The 13,136-nt window shown below is 43.0% G+C and overlaps 1 protein-coding gene across 1 annotated transcript in view; it reads left to right on the top strand.

Moving 5' to 3' along the window:
- Positions 1-13,136, top strand: part of LOC120056723 (transcriptional coactivator YAP1-like) — a 72,435-nt gene that overhangs the window by 12,029 nt on the left and 47,270 nt on the right. Inside the window, exons 2-4 of the mRNA XM_039004928.1 lie at positions 3,806-4,005; positions 4,229-4,386; positions 4,991-5,092. Coding sequence (XP_038860856.1) covers positions 3,806-4,005; positions 4,229-4,386; positions 4,991-5,092 — 460 coding nt within the window. The remainder of the gene's footprint in view (positions 1-3,805; positions 4,006-4,228; positions 4,387-4,990; positions 5,093-13,136) is intronic.

Here is a 13,136-nt window from a genome sequence, read left to right as displayed (position 1 = left end):
TCATCGACTACAGCTCAGCATTTAACACCATAGTACCCTCCAAACACGTCATCAAGCTCAAGACCCTGGGTCTCGACCCCGCCCTGTGCAACTGGGTACTGGACTTCCTGACGGGCCGCCCCCAGGTGGTGAGGGTAGGTAACAACATCTCCACCCCGCTGATCCTCAACACTGGGGCCCCACAAGGGTGCGTTCTGAGCCCTCTCCTGTACTCCCTGTTCACCCATGACTGCGTGGCCATGCACGCCTCCAACTCAATCATCAAGTTTGCGGACGACACTACAGTGGTATGCTTGATTACCAACAACGACGAGACGGCCTACAGAGTGTGGTGTCAGGAAAATAACCTCTCACTCAACGTCAACAAAACAAAGGAGATGATTGTGGACTTCAGGAAACAGCAGAGGGAGCACCCCCCTATCCACATCGACGGGACAGTAGTGGAGAGGGTAGTAAGTTCCTCGGTGTACACATCACGGACAAACTGAATTGGTCCACCCACACAGACAGCGTTGTGAAGAAGGCGCAGCAGCGCCTCTTCAACCTCAGGAGGCTGAAGAAATTTGGCTTGTCACCGGAAACACTCACAGACCTTTACAGATGCACACTCGAGAGCATCCTGTCGGGCTGTATCACCGCCTGGAACGGCAACTGCTCCGCCCACAACCGTAAGGCTCTCCAGAGGGTAGTGAGGTCTGCACAACGCATCACCGGGGGCAAACTACCTGCCCTCCAGGACACCTACACCACCCGATGTCACAGGAAGGCCATAAAGATCATCAAGGACAACAACCACCCAAGCCACTGCCTGTTCACCCCGCTATCATCCAGAAGGCGAGGTCAGTACAGGTGCATCAAAGCAGGGACCGAGAGACTGAAAAACAGCTTCTATCTCAAGGCCATCAGACTGTTAAACAGCCACCACTAACTTTTAGTGGCCGCTGCCAACATACTGACTCAACTCCAGCCACTTTAATAATGGGAATTGATGGAAATGTATGTAAAAATGTATCACTAGCCACTTTAAACAATGCCACTTAATATAATGTTTACATACCCTACATTACTCATCTCATATGTATATGTATATACTGTACTCTATATCATCTACTGCATCTTGCCATCTTTATGTAATACATGTATCACTAGCCACTTTAAACTATGCCACTTTATGTTTATATACCCTACATTATTCATCTCATATGTATATACTGTACTCTGTACCATCTACTCCATCTTGCCTATGCCGTTCTGTACCATCACTCATATATATATCATCATGTACATATTCTTTATCCCTTTACACTTGTGTGTATAAGATAGTAGTTGTGGAATTGTTAGGTTAGATTACTCGTTGGTTATTACTGCATTGTCAGAACTAGAAGCACAAGCATTTCGCTACACTCGCATTAACATCTGCTAACCATGTGTATGTGACAAATAAAATGTGATTTGATTTGATTATGGGGGTGCCACAGGGTTCAATTCTCGGGCCGACTCTCTTCTCTGTATACATCAATGATGTCGCTCTTGCTGCTGGTGATTCTCTGATCCACCTCTACGCAGATGACACCATTCTGTATACATCTGGCCCTTCTTTGGACACTGTGTTAACTAACCTCCAGACGAGCTTCAATGCCATACAACTCTCCTTCCGTGGCCTCCAACTGCTCTTAAATACAAGTAAAACTAAATTCATGCTCTTCAACCGATCGCTGCCTGCACCTGCCCGTTCTGACTTAGAATAAAATGGAACTACAAATACCTAGGTGTCTGGTTAGACTGTAAACTCTCCTTCCAGACTCACATTAAGCATCTCCAATCCGAAATTAAATCTTGAATCGGCTTCCTATTTCGCAAACAAAGCATTGTTCACTCATGCTGCCAAACATACCCTCGTAAAACTGACCATCCTACCGATCCTCGACTTCGGTGATGTCATCTATAAAATAGCCTCCAACACTCTACTCAACAAATTGGATGCAGTCTATCACAGTGCCATCCGTTTTGTCACCAAAGCCCCATATACTACCCACCACTGCGACCTGTATGCTCTCATTGCCTGGCCCTCGCTTCATATTCGTCACCAAACCCACTGGCACCAGGTCATCTATAAGTGTTAGCTAGGTAAAGCCCTGCCTTATCTCAGCTCACTGGTCACCATAGCAGCACCCACCAGTAGCACGTGCTCCAGCAGGTATATTTCACTGGTCATCCCCAAAGCCAATTCTTCCTTTGGCCGTCTTTCCTTCCAGTTCTCTGCTGCCAATGACTGGAACGAACTGCAAAAATCACTGAAGCTGGAGACTCATATCTGCCTCACTAGTTTTAAGCACCAGCTGTCAGAGCAGCTCACAGATCACTGCACCTGTACATAGCCCATCTGTAAATAGCCCATCCAACTACCTCATCCCCTTACTGTATTTATTTTATTTATCTTGCTCCTTCGCACCCCAGTATCTCTACTTGCACATTCATCTTCTGCACATCTACCATTCCTTGATTACAAATATTGGGGAAGATGCCAGAGCTGAGGATGATGTTAAAGAGTTTTAGTATAGCCAATTGGAATTTGTGGTCTGTATATTTTATCATTTCATGTTGGATACCATCAACACCACAGGCCTTTTTGGGTTGGAGGGTTTGTATTTTGTCCTGTAGTTCATTCAATGTAATTGGAGAATCCAGTGGGTTCTGGTGGTCTTTAATAATTGATTCTAAAATGTGTATTTTATCATGTATATGTTTTTGCTGTTTGTTCTTTGTTATAGAGCCAAAAAGATTGGAGAAGTGGTTTACCTATACATCTCCATTTTAGATAGATAATTCTTCGTGTTGTTGTTTGTTTATTGTTTTCTAATTTTCCCAGAAGTGATTAGAGTCTATGGATTCTTCAGTTACATTGAGCTGATTTCTGACGTGCTGTTCCTTCTTTTTCCGTAGTGTATTTCTGTATTGTTTTAGTGATTCACCATAGTGAAGGCGTAGACTCAGGTTTTCTGGGTCTCTATGTTTTTGGTTGGACCGGTTCCTCAATTTATTTCTTAGGTTTTTGCATTTTTCATCAAACCATTTGTCATTGTTGTTCATTTTCTTAGGTTGTCTGCTTGAAATGTTTAGACTTGACAGGGAAGCTGAGAGGTCAAATATACTGTTTAGGTTTTCTACTGCCAAGTTTACACCTTCACTATTACAGTGAAACATTTTGTCCAGGAAGTTGTCTAGAAGGGATTGAATTTGTTGTTGCCTAATTGTTTTTTGGTAGGTTTCCACACTACTTTCCTTCCATCTATAGCATTTCTTAATATTACTCAGTTCCTTTGGCTTTGATGCCTCTTGATTGATTATTGTTCAGCTCATTTAGACTGTGATTTTGCTGTGGTCTGATAGGGGTGTCAGTGGGCTGACTGTGAACGCTCTGAGAGACTCTGGGTTGAGGTCAGTGATAAAGTAGTCTACAGTACTACTGCCAAGAGATGAGCTATAGGTGTACCTACCATAGGAGTCCCCTCAAAGCCTACCATTGACTATGTACAGACCCAGTGTGTGACAGAGCTGCAGGAGTTGTGATCTGTTTTTGTTGGTTGTTTTGTTGTAGTTGTGCCTAGGGGGGCATATGGGGGAGGGAATGCTGTCACCTCCAGGCAGGTGTTTGTCCCCCTGTGTGCTGAGGGTGTCAGGTTCTTGTCCGTTCTGGCATTTAGGTCGCCACAGACTAGTGTTCCACACATTGGACCATCAGACCTCAATCAGTTGAACTTGCCCCGAGACACTGATCTAAATGTGTGCTTGTGTGTCTGTCCAGGCCAGTTCAGATGGGACCATCGTTGGGTCTCTGACACCTCATCATGTGCGTGCCCACTCCTCTCCCGCCTCGCTCCCCATCAACGCCCTTTCTGCCCCAGCAACCAGTGTCATGGCAACACAGCAGCTCCCTGACGACGTGCCCCTCCCTCCGGGCTGGGAGATGACCAAGACTCCCTCAGGACAGTGCTACTTCCTCAAGTAGGTATCTCTGTGTGGCAGGTAAAACCAGTCCTAAACCAGCAGGTTAAACCAGCTGCTAAACTGCAGCAGACTATGGAAACCTCACATGGAGAAACAACATTAACCAATCTGACTGGCAGCCAACAACCAATTACATGGCTCAGAAATCTACATCCTCTACCGCCTCCTAACTGTGTGTGTGTGTGTGTGTGTGTGTGTGTGTGTGTGTGTGTGTGTGTAGTCACCTGGACCAGACGACCACATGGCATGACCCCCGTCTCTCCCATCTCCAGACCAACGCAGCGCCCCACCTGCTCTCTGCCCCCCCGCCACACACACACACCCTGGCACACCCTGCACCCAACACACACACACAGAGTAACACCAGCTCCAACACAGGTACCACCCTCTTCTTCTCTCTCTCCGTCTGTCTGTCACTCTGTCTCTCTTTCTGTCTCTCGCTCTCTCACTGTCTCTCTCTGTCTGTTTGTCTCTCTCTCTCGCTGTCTCTGTTTGTCTGTCTCTCTCTCTGTCTGTCTGTCTCTCTCTCTCTTATCTGTCTCTGTCTCTCTCTGTCTCTTTGTCTCTCTCTCTCTGTCTTTCTCTGTGTGTCTCTCTGTCTCTGTCTCTGTCTGTCTCTGTCTGTCTCTGTCTTTCTCTGTGTGTCTCTGTCTCTCTGTCTCTGTCTCTGTGTCTCTCTCTGTCTCTCTCTGTCTTTCTCTGTGTGTCTCTGTCTCTCTCTGTCTTTCTCTGTGTGTCTCTGTCTCTCTCTGTCTTTCTCTGTGTGTCTCTGTCTCTCTCTGTCTTTCTCTGTGTGTCTCTGTCTCTCTCTGTCTTTCTCTGTGTCTCTCTGTCTCTGTGTCTCTCTGTCTCTCTGTCTCTGTCTTTTTCTCTCCTTACATGTTTTATTAATTGATTATATTTCATTCTTGTTGACAGTACCACTAAAAGTAGCACTCTCCTTTCTCTCCATGCCTCCCTCTGTCCTGTGTGTCCGCTCCAGGCCCCCTCCCAGAGGGTTGGGAACAGGCAGTGACTCCTGAAGGAGAGGTCTACTACATCAACCACATCACCAAGACCACCTCCTGGTTAGACCCACACCTAGGTAACAGTAATGAGAGAGAGAGAGACACAGAGAAAGAGAGCGAGCAAGAGACAGAGAGACCCACACCTAGGTCACAGTACCTAGGTCACAGTAGGAAGGCCACCAAAAATTCAGAAATTTCCATACAAACTTTTCCGTCAAGATATCTGCTAAAGGGGGCGGAGTTAGCCTGCAGAGTTCTGTCTTACTATCCAGGTCCCAAACAGTTCGAGCTTCTACTTTTAAAAATCCACCTTTCTATAAATAACTGTTGCCGCTTGTTATAGACCCCAATCAGCCCCCAGCTGTGCCCTGGGCACCTTATGTGAATTGATTGCCCCCCATCTATCGTCAGAGTTGGTACTGCTAGGTGATCTAAACTGGGTCATGATTAACACCCCGGCCGTCCTACAATCTAAACAAGATGCCCTCAATCTCACACAAATTATTAAGGAACCTACCAGGTACAACCCCAAATCTGTAGACATGAGCACCCTCATAGATACCATCCTGACCAACCTGCCCTCTAAATACACCTCTGCTGTCTTCAACCAGAATCTCAGCGATCAGTGCCTGCATCCGTAATGGGTCTGCGATCAAACAAACACCCCTCAACACTGTCAAACGCTCCCTAAAACACTTCAGCAAGCAGGCTTTTCTAATCGACCTTGCCCCGGTATCCTGGAAGGATATTGACCTCATTCCTTCAGTAGAGGATGCCTGGTCATTCTTTAAAAGTGCTTTCCTCACCATCTTAAATAAGCATGCCCCGTTCAAAACATGTAGAACCAAGAACAGATATAGCCCTTGGTTCACTCCAGAGCTGACTGCCCTTGACCAGCACAAAAACATCCTGTGGCGTTCTGCATCGAATAGCCCCCGCGATATGCAACTTTTCAGGGAAGTTAGGAACAAATATACACAGGCAGTTAGGAAAGCAAAGGCTAGCTTTTCAACAGAAATATGCATCCTGTAGCACAAACTCCAAAAAGTTCTGGGACACTGTAAAGTCCAAGGAGAATAAGAGCACCTCCTCCCAGCTGCCCACTGCTCTGAGGCTAGGAAACACTGTCACCACCGATAAATCTACGATAATCGATCATTTCAATAAGCCTTTCTTTACGGCTGCCAATGCTTTCCACCTGGCTACCCCAGCCAGCAGCCCTGCACCCTCCACAGCAACTTGCCCAAACCTCCCCCACTTCTCCTTCACCCAAATCCAGACCGCTAGACAATCTGGACCCTCTCTTTCTAAAATTATCCGCCCCCATTGTCGCAACCCCTAGTCTACTAGTCTGTTCAACCTCTCTTTCGTGTCCTCTGAGATTCCTAAAGATTGGAAAGCTGCCGCGGTCATCCCCCTCTTCAAAGGGGGAGACACTCTAGACCCAAATTGTTATAGACCTATATCCATCCTGCCCTGCCTTTCTAAAGTCTTCGAAAGCCAAGTGAACAAACAGATCACCGACCATTTCGAATCCCACCGTACCTTCTCTGCTATGCAACCCGGTTTCCGAGTTGGTCATGGGTGCACCTCAGCCACGCTCAAGGTCCTAAACGATATCATAACCACCATCGATAAAAAACAGTACTGTGCAGCCGTCTTCATCAACCTGGCCAAGGCTTTCGACTCTGTCAATCACTGTATTCTTATCGGCAGACTCAACAGCCTTGGTTTCTCAAATGATTTCCTCACCTGGTTCACCAACTACTTCTCAGACAGAGTTCAGTGTGTCAAATCGGAGGGCCTATTGTCCGGACCTCTGGCAGTCTCTATGGGGGTACCACAGGGTTCAATTCTCGGGCCGACTCTTTTCTCTGTATACATCAATGATGTCGCTCTTGTTGCTGGTGATTCTCTGGTCCACCTCTACGCAGACGACACCATTCTGTATACTTCTGGCCCTTCTTTGGACACTGTGTTAACAAACCTCCAGACGAGCTTCAACGCCATACATCTCTCCTTCCGTGGCCTCCAACTGCTCTTAACTGCTAGTAAAACTAAATGCATGCTCTTCAACCGATCGCTGCCCGCACCGTCCCGCCCGACTAGCAATCTCAGTGGTTATAGAGGATGCCACAGAGAGAATCCCTATGGCTATAGAAGATGCCACAGTTCCATATCTCGGGAGTAGATGTCAGTTGTCTTTTCATAGCCAAGCATTGATAAAAGAGAGAGAGAGAATCACAGGACACCTGATAAAACAGGAGAATTACAGCAGATAGGACGGACACCCACTCACTCACAGGAACAGTTACGGAAGCCCTAGTCTAGTGCAGTGGTTTTCAACTGCTGTGCCTTGGGGAACCAAACATTCTCTAATCTAGATCTGTTTTAAATGTGACCTACCAAACATTCCCTCATCTAGATCTCTTTTAAATGTGACCTACCAAACATTCCCTCATCTAGATCTCTTTTAAATGTGACCTACCAAACATTCCCTCATCTAGATCTGTTTTAAATGTGACCTACCAAACATTCCCTCATCTAGATCTGTTTTAAATGTGACCTACCAAACATTCCCTCATCTAGATCTCTTTTAAATGTGACCTACCAAACATTCTCTAATCTAGATCTCTTTTAAATGTGACCTACCAAACATTCTCTAATCTAGATCTCTTTTAAATGTGACCTACCAAACATTCCCTCATCTAGATCTCTTTTAAATGTGACCTACCAAACATTCCCTCATCTAGATCTCTTTTAAATGTGACCTACCAAACATTCTCTAATCTAGATCTCTTTTAAATGTGACCTACCAAACATTCTCTAATCTAGATCTCTTTTAAATGTGACCTACCAAACATTCTCTAATCTAGATCTCTTTTAAATGTGACCTACCAAACATTCCCTCATCTAGATCTCTTTTAAATGTGACCTACCAAACATTCTCTAATCTAGATCTCTTTTAAATGTGACCTACCAAACATTCTCTAATCTAGATCTCTTTTAAATGTGACCTACCAAACATTCTCTAATCTAGATCTCTTTTAAATGTGACCTACCAAACATTCTCTAATCTAGATCTCTTTTAAATGTGACCTACCAAACATTCTCTAATCTAGATCTCTTTTAAATGTGACCTACCAAACATTCCCTCATCTAGATCTCTTTTAAATGTGACCTACCAAACATTCTCTAATCTAGATCTCTTTTAAATGTGACCTACCAAACATTCCCTCATCTAGATCTCTTTTAAATGTGACCTACCAAACATTCCCTCATCGAGATCTCTTTTAAATGTGACCTACCAAACATTCCCTCATCTAGATCTCTTTTAAATGTGACCTACCAAACATTCCCTCATCTAGATCTCTTTTAAATGTGACCTACCAAACATTCCCTCATCTAGATCTGTTTTAAATGTGACCTACCAACCATTCCCTCATCTAAATCTCTTTTAAATGTGACCTACCAAACATTCTCTAATCTAGATCTCTTTTAAATGTGACCTACCAAACATTCTCTAATCTAGATCTCTTTTAAATGTGACCTACCAAACATTCCCTCATCTAGATCTCTTTTAAATGTGACCTACCAAACATTCCCTCATCTAGATCTCTTTTAAATGTGACCTACCAAACATTCTCTAATCTAGATCTCTTTTAAATGTGACCTACCAAACATTCTCTAATCTAGATCTCTTTTAAATGTGACCTACCAAACATTCCCTCATCTAGATCTCTTTTAAATGTGACCTACCAAACATTCTCTAATCTAGATCTCTTTTAAATGTGACCTACCAAACATTCCCTCATCTAGATCTCTTTTAAATGTGACCTACCAAACATTCTCTAATCTAGATCTCTTTTAAATGCGACCTACCAAACATTCCCTCATCTAGATCTCTTTTAAATGTGACCTACCAAACATTCTCTAATCTAGATCTCTTTTAAATGTGACCTACCAAACATTCCCTCATCTAGATCTCTTTTAAATGTGACCTACCAAACATTCCCTCATCTAGATCTCTTTTAAATGTGACCTACCAAACATTCTCTAATCTAGATCTCTTTTAAATGTGACCTACCAAACATTCCCTCATCTAGATCTCTTTTAAATGTGACCTACCAAACATTCTCTAATCTAGATCTCTTTTAAATGTGACCTACCAAACATTCCCTCATCTAGATCTCTTTTAAATGTGACCTACCAAACATTCCCTCATCTAGATCTCTTTTAAATGTGACCTACCAAACATTCCCTCATCTAGATCTCTTTTAAATGTGACCTACCAAACATTCCCTCATCTAGATCTCTTTTAAATGTGACCTACCAAACATTTCCTCATCTAGATCTCTTTTAAATGTGACCTACCAAACATTCCCTCATCTAGATCTCTTTTAAATGTGACCTACCAAACATTCCCTCATCTAGATCTCTTTTAAATGTGACCTACCAAACATTCCCTCATCTAGATCTCTTTTAAATGTGACCTACCAAACATTCCCTCATCTAGATCTCTTTTAAATGTGACCTACCAAACATTCCCTCATCTAGATCTCTTTTAAATGTGACCTACCAAACATTCCCTCATCTAGATCTCTTTTAAATGTGACCTACCAAACATTCCCTCATCTAGATCTCTTTTAAATGTGACCTACCAAACATTCTCTAATCTAGATCTCTTTTAAATGTGACCTACCAAACATTTCCTCATCTAGATCTCTTTTAAATGTGACCTACCAAACATTCCCTCATCTAGATCTCTTTTAAATGTGACCTACCAAACATTCCCTCATCTAGATCTCTTTTAAATGTGACCTACCAAACATTCCCTCATCTAGATCTCTTTTAAATGTGACCTACCAAACATTCCCTCATCTAGATCTCTTTTAAATGTGACCTACCAAACATTCCCTCATCTAGATCTCTTTTAAATGTGACCTACCAAACATTCCCTCATCTAGATCTCTTTTAAATGTGACCTACCAAACATTCTCTAATCTAGATCTCTTTTAAATGTGACCTACCAAACATTCTCTAATCTAGATCTCTTTTAAATGCGTCTGCATTGTTACTCCGTCTACAGTGTCACACCGTCTGTATTGTTACTCCGTCTGTATTGTTACTCCGTCTGTATTGTTACTATGTCTGTATTGTTACTTCGTCTGTATTGTTACTCCGTCTGTATTGTTACACCGTCTGTATTGTTACACCATCTGTATTGTTACTCTGTCTGTATTGTTACTCTGTCTGTATTGTTACTCTGTCTGTATTGTTACTCTGTCTGTATTATCACCCTGTCTGTATTGTTACTCTGTCTGTATTATCACTCTGTCTGTATTGTTACTCTGTCTGTATTGTTACACCGTCTGTATTGTTACACCGTCTGTATTGTTACACCGTCTGTATTGTTACTCTGTCTGTATTGTTACTCTGTCTGTATTGTTACCACGTCTGTATTGTTACTCCGTCTGTAGTGTTACTCCGTCTGTATTGTTACTCCGTCTGTAGTGTTACTCCGTCTGTATTGTTACACCGTCTGTATTGTTACTCTGTCTGTATTGTTACTCCGTCTGTGTTGTTACACTGTCTGTATTGTTACTCCGTCTACAGTGTCACACCGTCTGTAGTGTTACTACGTCTGTATTGTTACTATGTCTGTATTGTTACTATGTCTGTATTGTTACCCCGTCTGGGATGTTACTCTGTCTGTATTGTTACTCCGTCTACAGTGTCACACCGTCTGTAGTGTTACTACGTCTGTATTGTTACTCTGTCTGTATTGTTACTCTGTCTGTATTGTTACTCTGTCTGTATTGTTACTCCGTCTGTATTGTTACTCCGTCTGTATTGTTACCACGTCTGTATTGTTACTCTGTCTGTATTGTTACTCTGTCTGTATTGTTACTCCGTCTGTATTGTTACCACGTCTGTATTGTTACCACGTCTGTATTGTTACTATGTCTGTATTGTTACTCTGTCTGTATTGTTACTCTGTCTGTATTGTTACTCTGTCTGTATTGTTACTCCGTCTGTATTGTTACCACGTCTGTATTGTTACCACGTCTGTATTGTTACTCTGTCTGTATTGTTACTCTGTCTGTATTGTTACTCTGTCTGTATTGTTGCTCTGTCTGTATTGTTACTCTGTCTGTATTGTTACTCTGTCAGTATTGTTACTATGTCAGTATTGTTACTATGTCAGTATTATTACTCTGTCTGTATTGTTACTCTGTCTGTATTGTTACTCCGTCTGTATTGTTACTCCGTCTGTATTGTTACCACGTCTGTATTGTTACTATGTCTGTATTGTTACTCCGTCTGTATTGTTACTATGTCTGTATTGTTACTCTGTCTGTATTGTTACTATGTCTGTATTGTTACTCCGTCTGTATTGTTACTCTGTCTGTATTGTTACTCCGTCTGTAGTGTTACTCTGTCTGTATTGTTACTACGTCTGTATTGTTACTCTGTCTGTATTGTTACTATGTCTGTATTGTTACTCTGTCTGTATTGTTACTCTGTCTGTATTGTTACTCTGTCTGCATTGTTACTACGTCTGTATTGTTACTACGTCTGTATTATTACTCCGTCTGTAGTGTTACTCCGTCTGTATTGTTACTCTGTCTGTATTGTTACCCCGTCTGTATTGTTACTCCGTCTGTATTGTTACTCCGTCTGTAGTGTTACTCTGTCTGTATTGTTACTACGTCTGTATTGTTACTCTGTCTGTATTGTTACTATGTCTGTATTGTTACTCTGTCTGTATTGTTACTCTGTCTGCATTGTTACTCTGTCTGCATTGTTACTACGTCTGTATTGTTACTACGTCTGTATTATTACTCTGTCTGTATTGTTACTCCGTCTGTATTGTTACTCCGTCTGTAGTGTTACTACGTCTGTATTGTTACTCCGTCTGTATTGTTACTCCGTCTGTATTGTTACTCTGTCTGTATTGTTACTCTGTCTGTATTGTTACCCCGTCTGTATTGTTACTACGTCTGTATTATTACTCTGTCTGTATTGTTACTCTGTCTGTATTGTTACTCCGTCTGTAGTGTTACTACGTCTGTATTGTTACTCCGTCTGTATTGTTACTCCGTCTGTATTGTTACTACGTCTGTATTATTACTCTGTCTGTATTGTTACTCTGTCTGTATTGTTACTCCGTCTGTATTGTTACTCCGTCTGCATTGTTACCCCGTCTGCATTGGTTCTTCGGTCTGTCTGATTGGTTCTTCCCTCTGTATTGTTTTTTCCAGTGCACTTTGGCTGTTTATGTATCATTTGAGGGGCGCACATCAGGAGCTCTTGACGCGACTATATTCAAGATATTTGTATAATTTTACTGATTGTACTTCTGCCATTAATGCTCGAGCTGCTGCTTTCAAGGAGCGGGACACTAATCCGGACGCTTATAAGAAATCCCGCTATGCCCTCAGACGAACCATCAAACAAGCAAAGCGTCAATACAGGATTAAGATTGAATCCTACTTCACCGGCTCTGACGCTCGTCGGATGTGGCAGGGCTTGAAAACTATTACGGATTACAAAAGGAAACCCGAGCTGCCCAGTGACGCGAGCCTACCAGACGAGCTAAATGCCTTTTATGCTCGCTTTGAGGCAAGCAACACTGAAGCATGCACGAGAGCATCAGCTGTTCTGGATGACTGTGTGATAACAATCTCGGTAGCCGATGTGAGCAAGATCTTTAAACAGGTCAACATTCACAAAGCCGCAGGGCCAGACGGATTACCAGGACGTGTACTCAAAGCACACTGGAAAGTGTCTTCACTGACATTTTCAACCTGTCCCTGACCGAGTCTGTAATACCTACATGTTTCAAGCAGACCACCATAGTCCCTGTGCCCAAGGAAGCGAAGTTAACCTGCCTAAATCATTACCGCCCTGTGGCACTCACGTCTGTAGCCATGAAGTGCTTTGGAAGGCTGGTCATGGCTCACATCAACAGCATCCTTCCGGACACCCTAGACCCACTCCAATTTGCATACCGCCCCAACAAATCCACAGATGACGCAATCTCAATCGCACTCCACACTGCCCTTTCTCACCTGGACAAAAGGAACACCTATGTGAGAATGCTGTTCATTGACTACA

This window comes from Salvelinus namaycush, chromosome 12 (genome assembly GCF_016432855.1).
Source record: "Salvelinus namaycush isolate Seneca chromosome 12, SaNama_1.0, whole genome shotgun sequence".
Lineage (NCBI taxonomy): Eukaryota > Metazoa > Chordata > Actinopteri > Salmoniformes > Salmonidae > Salvelinus > Salvelinus namaycush.
The sequence above is the reverse complement of the archived record's forward strand: the minus strand, read 5'-3'. Positions and strand labels throughout refer to the sequence as shown.